At 32.4% G+C, this 8,395-nt stretch overlaps 1 protein-coding gene across 1 annotated transcript; it reads right to left on the bottom strand.

Moving 5' to 3' along the window:
• Positions 1–1,706: 1,706 nt before the first annotated feature.
• LOC126892287 (uncharacterized) lies at positions 1,707–7,231 on the bottom strand. Its single transcript, XM_050661788.1, has 2 exons — positions 6,036–7,231; positions 1,707–1,848 (listed from the first exon to the last, which is right to left on the bottom strand). The coding sequence occupies exons 1-2, from the start codon at positions 7,229–7,231 to the stop codon at positions 1,707–1,709; spliced, it is 1,338 nt and encodes a 445-aa protein (XP_050517745.1).
• Between the last annotated feature and the right edge of the window lie 1,164 nt (positions 7,232–8,395).

Here is an 8,395-nt window from a genome sequence, read left to right as displayed (position 1 = left end):
ACTACCCTCATCCCCAACTCTGGTTTATGGTTCTGGGGATTTTACTTAGCTAAGTCATGGTCTACTTATTTCCAAATTTTGGTGCACTATCTCAATCTAGAACGTCGTAAAAAACCCCTTATATTTTTTATACTCACACCTACCCCCACCCCTTTAACGGCCACGAAGCGTTCTACCCCTGGAGATTGTACTTAGTTACCTCTTGACCTACTTGTTCCCAAATTTTGGTGCACTATCTCGATCATGAGCGTCACAAAAAAAAATAATAAAAACGGCGAATTTGACCCCTTATAAATACCCTCGTCCCCCACCTCGGTTTCCGGCTCTGAGGATTTGACTTAGTTATGTCATGGTGTACTTATTCCCAAATTCTGGTGCACTGTCTCAATCACGAACGTCGCAAAAAACCGCTTATATTTTTTGTATACACCCCTGCCCCACCCCTTTGTCGGCCACGCAGCGTGCCATCCCTGGAGATTTTACTTGCCTACGTCATGACCTACTTATTCCCAAATTTTGGTGCACTATCTCAATCATGAGCGTCACAAAAAAAATAATAAAAAACGGGATTTTGACCTTCCTCCCCCACTCTGGTTTCCGGCTCTGGGGATTTTACTTAGTAATGTCATGGTCTACTTATTCCCAAATTTTGGTTTACTATTTCAATCACGAACGTCGCAAAAAACCCTTTATATTTTTTATATTCACACCTATGCCCACCCCTTTGTCGGCCACGTAGCGTTCCGCCCCTAGATATTTTACTTAGTTACGTCATGACCTACTTATTCCCAATTTTTGGTGCACTATCTCGGTCATGAGCGTCACAAAAAAAATAATAAAAACCGCGACTTTGACCCCCTATAACTACCCTCGGCCCCCACTCTGGTTTCTGGCCGTTGGTGAAAGTCATGTACACAACTAATTCAACATATCCCCGTATAGTATTTCCATATTACTTATCACGCACAAAATCCGCTTCTATCTCTCCGACTACACTGTCTTGTCACCATATTCTATTCAACTTAGTGCGTTGTAGGACAAAAATAGCGAATGTTCGATTTGGAAAATATCACCACGGACATGGTGTCCATTTTTTTCGAATCCTGAAAAAACTAATAAATATTTTTAAAAAAATTTAAACGCAGAATGAAAAACTAAATTATTATCGAGTGCAGAAAGTCCCTAAGATTAAATAAAAAGATTCTTTTGAATAAGCTATTTGAAATTAAAAAGCACACTACATTTTTCCTTAGTTTCTCACTCCTGTATCTTATTAAAATAAACATTATAGAAGTTTTCAGGGACTTTCGGCCCTCGTTAAGAACGTAATCTTTCATTCTGCGTTTTAATTTTTTAAAAATACTTATTAGTGTTCTCAGGATTCGAAAAAATGAATCTTATTTAAATAGCACTGGAGCCAAAACTTTGTACCGATCCCCTTAATAAAGGGCTTAGATATAATAGTTTAAAAAAATGTTTAAACAAAAAACTGAAAAAAATAATAGAACAAGTAATTTAGTCGTTAATGAAAATAAATCATACATTTCTTACACAAATACAAAAAAAAATTAATTAAAATTACAAAAGTCTTAGCTTAGTCCTTCCTCAAAACATTGACTCCTAATAAAGGTAACATGTTCGAGACAGGTGAAGGTGAATTTACTACAAATTTTTGCAACTATAGGTATTTTGTTTTCCTATTTTGTTTAGTTTAGAGGTACAAATTTGGCAACGCCCAAATTGGGCCAACTGCTGATGTCTCTATGGGTAGCTGATGAGTTTCTGTGGGTAGCTTTCACTGGCGAAGCGTCCATGTAACCACTGTTAGAATTGGTAAGAGTTAAAAATCTTCCAAATAAATATTTTATGACTACTATGAAATAATTCCATTTATATTTTTTACCAACAGAAATATTTGTTAATACGTAGTACCTACCAAATTCAGTAAATAGCCAATTAGACGCACGAAAATATTGGTGAGATTACATGTGAATACATTTGAATCCGTTGCAGGGTTGCACGTTATTATATTCCGTTACCACTTCTAGTTCTGGTAACGAAAGATGATTCTCGCTATCGGCCGCGACTGAAAATTTTGAAGGAATGACGGCTCCAGAGACGGCGCGGACACGCTGTGTATATTAGTATTGTCACCATTTTACAATATGGTAACGTTAGTTTAGTAGCTATTCGTACATTTGAATTTGAACATGGAAGAATTTTGCTGCGTAATCGATAAACTACTTGAAAAGTCATTATCCTTGTATATTTTTTAAATTATAATTTTGAAGTAAAAAATGAAATTATTGAAAATAGAAGATTTAAAATATATACCTAAACACTAGTTTTCAAAATATGTTCTGTTCCCTACTTGTTTATTTTTGATGTTAATTTTATTGTAGAATAATCTGTTTAGTTTGTTTATTATTTATTTTTATACCTATTACATGCATATAATACATGTATACATATACATAATTACAAAAACTTATATTTGGGAGGTTCAAAATAATTGTTATCTACTTTTTATGTCATATTATGTATAAGTTTTTAGTTTGTGAAAACTGTCATTATAGACAGCAGTGCGTGAAGGGCTTAAAGTGTGCGTGAAGTAACAATGTATTTTAAATGGGATTTATTTTTTCGCACACTTTCAATGGGTTTTTTGCACACTTTCATATAATCAAGTATCCTTAACTTTCGCGTTGTCATATTTATGACAATAGGAGCAGTGACGGTTTAAGGCATCGTGGGGCCCTAGGCGGCCATAAGAAGTAGGCCCCTTTATATCGACCATTTACTTAAAACAAATTTACAAATATTTATGTTGATTTGATTCTTTTTTTACATTTCGCAAAAGCTTCTCATTAATATTCCATAGCTAATATGCCAAAGAAAAAAAGAGATATTGTGTCGATATGTGATTTTGCCCTGGGTATGATTGCCACCCCTTCGGGGGTGAAAAAACATACATTCGAAATAATGGATAAATGATTAATTCAAAGTAACTTCTCTTCTATCGAGTTTTTTCACTAAATCAATACTTTTTGACAGTATAAGCAGAACTGGAGCTAATGAAAGTAGATTCTAATTCGACAAATTCCAAATCAAATATTTCAACGTAAATTACCAAAAAATGAAGCACTTTTCGGTGAAAAATCATCACAACTTTTTTGAAGTGTTTTGAAGTTTTATTTTTGTTTTTTAACAGGTTTCAAGTATCAAAATTAAGCAATTAAAGCTTAAAATAATGTTGATTCCTTCTTTTGGCACAAAAATCTTGAAAATTTATGAAAATCTTAAAAAACGTTATAAGTATATTATTTATATGATCTGTAACTTTCACCGGTTCACAGTGCTCATATTTGAAAACATTGGGATTTAAAGTAAAATAATTTATTTTTTTAATTTTGAAAAAAAGTCTTTTTTTTTTTTCAAAATAACTTAAAAATTATCAGTAGTACTGTAGTAAAAATGCCTTTTACAAAATTAGGCTTTTATTCACATAAAACTTGACAGTAGAATTAATTTGAATGACAAAACAATTAATCAATAAAATAAACAATGACAAAAGAATACTAAATTATACTACATTCACCCGGCCCTATTTTTGAACAAAATCTTGCAAATATCGTGGTTTATTTTTAGTTCTAGCTGATTTACGGCTAGATTGAAAATCTGAATTTTCCAATCTTGGTTCATGATTATGAAAATCTGAATTTTCCAATCTTGGTTCATGATTATCATCAGGTACTTGATTGGGTTCTTGAATAGATAAATTTTCTATGTCCTCTGGTATTGATTCAGTAGTGGAATTCTCTAGTGTATTATTTGGACTTTCATTTTCATCTTCATCATTATCTTGATTCAATAATTTCAGGTCACCTCTAGGAGCTAAATGCTTCGTTGAAACTGTACTTTTCTTTCCGTTTGGATACTGTATTAAGGCGTAATCTGAATTGGCTTCTAAAAGATCAACCTCTTCAACTAAAGGATCAAACTTACTTTTTCGTACAAATTTTCTTAGTAATACTTTGTCTGAATCTTTAAGCCATGATGGAATAGAAGTTGCGCTAGTTGATCTTCGCTGATATGTAAACAAACGTTCATGAGGTGTACAATTGGTTGCTGTACACAGTAAACTTCTTATAGAGTGCAAAGCATCTGGTAGAACAGTCTCCCATTTAGTGATGTCTAAATTTTTGGTTTTCAATGCTAGATTCACTGCTTTCCATATAATTCCATTGTATCTCTCGACTTGACCATTTCCTCCAGGGTTATATGGTGTTGTTCTACTTGAAGATATTCCTTTAGAGTGTAGATAATTAATAAATTCTTGTGAAGTAAAGCTAGTTCCCCTGTCAGAATGTATATATGCCGGCATTCCATATAAACAAAACATTTGATTCAAACAATTACTGTCTGACTGGATGTATCTGAGCATGGAAAAGCCCATGGAAATCTTGAAAATTCATCAATGATTGTAAGCATATAAGAATTTCTAGAAGAACCGGGTATTGGACCTTTAAAGTCAATATTCAATCTTTCGAACGGAGCTGTTGATTTAATTAAATGTGTATCATCTTCTTTCTTATAAAATCTGGGTTTAATTTCTGCACAGATTGGACAAGAGGTAATTACGTGTTTAATTTCATCTAAAGAATAAGGTAAATTTCGAATTTTTACAAAATGGTACATACGAGTAATCCCAGGATGTGATAAATCTGAATGTAATTGATATAACTTGCTTGTATTATTTATATTATTGCATATTCTTGATAGTGTATCAGCTGCATCATTAGCCTTTCCTGGACGATAGATAATATCATATTTAAAACAAGAAAGCTCCAAACGCCAACGCAAAATTTTTTCATTTTTGATTTTACTTTTATGGTTTGTATTAAACATGAACGAAACTGATTTCTGATCTGTGATTAGTTTGAATTGTCTTCCTAAAAGATAGTGTCTCCATTTTTTCAATGCTTCAACGCAAGCATATGCTTCTTTTTCAATTGCAGAATGTTTTCGTTCAGAATCTGTAAGGGTACGTGAGAAAAAAGCAACGGGTCTTCCAGATTGACTCAGAGTGGCAGCAATAGCAAATTCAGAAGCATCAGTTTCAACAATGAGAATTTCTTTTTCATCAATTGTCCATAGAAGTGCATTAGCTATATCAGTTCTCAACTCCTCAAAAGCAAATACCAAGTCAGGACCTAATGGAAATTTCTTGCAATCTATAAGACCTCTAATTTTTGCTGAAAAATTATTAACCCATTTTGAGTAATGTGAAAACATTCCAAGTGCCCTCTGAAGACTTTTAGAATCATTCGGAACTGGTAAATTTAGTAGAGGCTTCAATCTGTCTGGATCAGGTTTCATTGTAGAGTTTTCTATTGTATATCCCAAAATATTTATAATTTTTTGATTGTAGTGACATTTATTTTGATTTAAAGTTAACCCATATTTTTTAACAGCATTTAAAAAATTCTGTAAATTTAAATCATGTCTATCTTGATCCTCACCACCAACTGTTACATCATCTAAATAAGCGTAAACACCTTGTAGATTTTCTTTTTTTATGATAGAATCAATGGCTCTCTGAAAACATGATACTCCATTGGTAACTCCAAAAGGAATACGACGGAATTGGTAAAGGCCTCCACTTGCCTCGAAAGCTGTAAATGGTTTGTCAGATTCGTAAATTGGTATTTGATGATATGCGTATTTTAAATCAATTGAGCTAAAAAAATTTATATTTTGCTATCTTAGACACCAGTGAATCAATATTCGGCAACGGATAAGCATCAAGTAATGTGAATCTATTTATTGTTTGAGAGTAATCAACTACCATCCGACGTTTATGATTTTCGTTTTTAGTTACCAACACTTGGGCCCTCCAAGGTGATTTAATTTCTTCAATAATTTCTTCTTTAAGGAGACGTTTTATTTCTTGTTTAATAAATTCTTCATCTTCCTGTGAATATCTGCGAGATTTAGTAGCAATAGGGTGACAATTTTCTGTTAAATTGGCAAACAACGAAGGTGTCTTAATTTTAGGTTCAGTAAGACAGCATATCTTAAGAGGTCTTCTTGGTCCTCCAAATTTAACTTCTAAGCTTTCATGTTGTTTCACAATAACTTGACCCAAAATCACATCTGTACAAAGATTGGATAAAACTAAAACTTTTGTTTGATCATATTTTTCTTTATCAACCTGAATGTTTATTAAACAATAGCCTTGAATATTAGCTGAGAATGACATAGATGCCATAGAAACTTGGACCCCTTGTATTGGAAAAATTTTAAGCTTATTTTCAATGGCGAATTCATGATCTAAAAAAGTATCTGAGCTTCCAGTGTCTATTAAAGCGTTGGCATCAATTTGGTTAACTGTTACTTTGGCTATACATTTTGAAAGCGATTGAGGTGTTTCCATTGAAGAAGCGATTACCATTGTAGATGCATAAGTTGATCTCGTTTGACTTTTCTTTGATTGCATGCACATTTTAAACCAATGTCCAATTTTATGACAGTTTTGGCAAATCGCAGCCCTTGCTGGACATACAGATCGAGGATGTCTTGGATGTCCACAAAAATAACAAGTCTGACCAGGTTTTGTTTGAACAGAAGCTAAAGTAGTTTGTTCTGAATTTGGATGACTACAAGATGCTATATTATTTAATGCTGCATGATATGTATCAGATTGTTTTTGAGAATCTTCTAAAGATCTAGATTTAGATAATGCTTCGTCCAAAGATAAAGAACTAAACTCTAGTAATCTTTGACGTATATTAGATTGAACGAGACCATTAATAAAAGCATCACGAATATAGTCATTTTTATTTTCTTCTGAAGAAACTGCTTTAAAATTACAATTTTTAGCCAAAAGCTTTAACTGTTGAGCATACTGATCTATAGATTCGTTTATTTGTTGTTTTCTTGTAGCTAGAATATGTCTTGCGTAAATCTCATTTGTAGGTTTAATATACAATTCTTCCAAAATTTTGGTAGCAGAAATGTATGTTTTTGCTTCGCTTATGTAATCATATACTGAATGTGAGACAAAATTGATTAAAAGCATGTACTTGTCTTTATCTTCTAGCGATTTTTCTGTAGATTTATTGCTTTCCAAAAAATTCTTAAATGTTTCGTACCAGTGTTTAAATTCTTTGGCGGAAGTTTGGGAGTTTGGATCAGCCTCTAGTTTATCAGGTCTAAAGTACTTCTCCATTGTATATTTGGTATATTTATGTGAATAAAATTGTAGTAAAAATGCCTTTTACAAAATTAGGCTTTTATTCACATAAAACTTGACAGTAGAATTAATTTGAATGACAAAACAATTAATCAATAAAATAAACAATGACAAAAGAATACTAAATTATACTACAAGTACCAAAAATCTTAAAGAGTAAAAAATATAGGTTTTGATTTTCTGTATATTTCAGATTTTTCCTTTTTGGAAGGTAAAAATTGGTTAATATATGACTGTTCAAAATTTGCATAGTCTGGGTAGAGAAATTTTCATTTATTAAAAATTAATAAATGAAAATAGTTTCTATCCTTATAAAATCGGTACTCACCGGAGGGACCGCAGACGTGCGGATACAATTAGCGCCTCTTTGCAAAAACAATGACGACTTTGCTAAGTAACAAGACATTTTACTCAACACACACACAAAAAATGGGATCAACTTTATTCTGAGCGTATCTTGCTTACTTTTTATGATAAATTTTTTTTTAAACAAGAATAATGCTTTTTTAAAACATTTAAAGAAGTTACGATGAGTTTTCCATGAAAAGTGCTTAATTTTTTGATTATTTCACGTTAGAATATTCGATTTGAAATTTGACGAATTAGAACCTACTTTTCATGAGCTACAACTCTGCTTCTACTGGGTCTACAGACTGCACACATATAGTGTGACCAACTGCTATTTAGTCAAATTCGGGACACTGCTAAAAAAAATACCTGAAATCCGGGACTTTTCAATGAAAATCGGGCCATTTTTTAATATAGAACTGTCATAATATTATCATTTTATTTATTAAACATTTTTATGTTGACAATGATATTGTTAATGGGGTTAAGCCACAATAATTGGTTGTAATGATAATGACGATAATTAAAATACAGAAATGAAAAAAAAGTTCACAGTTTGAGTTTTTGTAGAAATATAATACCAAATACCACGATATGCAGCGTTTTGGATGTGGTATTAATATTCTTCTTCTTCTTCAGCCTTCAGAAATCCAACTTTGGACATAGGCCTCCCCCAATTCAATCCAGTGTTGTCTATTTTGCCCCACGTGTTTCCAGTTGTGTCCTCCAAAATTCTTTATGGCATCAGCCCATCTCATTTGTGGCCTTCCTTTGCTTCTTCTTCCTAACCAC

Source organism: Diabrotica virgifera, chromosome 1 (genome assembly GCF_917563875.1).
Source record: "Diabrotica virgifera virgifera chromosome 1, PGI_DIABVI_V3a".
In the NCBI taxonomy this organism is placed as follows: domain Eukaryota; kingdom Metazoa; phylum Arthropoda; class Insecta; order Coleoptera; family Chrysomelidae; genus Diabrotica; species Diabrotica virgifera.
Note: the sequence above shows the minus strand (reverse complement) of the source record. Positions and strands in the feature narration are given on the sequence as shown.

Coding starts and splice junctions, on each gene's coding strand:
- LOC126892287 (XM_050661788.1), bottom strand. CDS start 7,231: ATGGAGAAGTACTTTAGACCTGATAAACTAGAGGCTGATCCAAACTCC. Junction 1,849..6,035: donor AAAATTAAGACACCTTCGTT/GTTTGCCAATTT, acceptor TTTATTTGGAAG/ATTTTTAACTCTTACCAATT.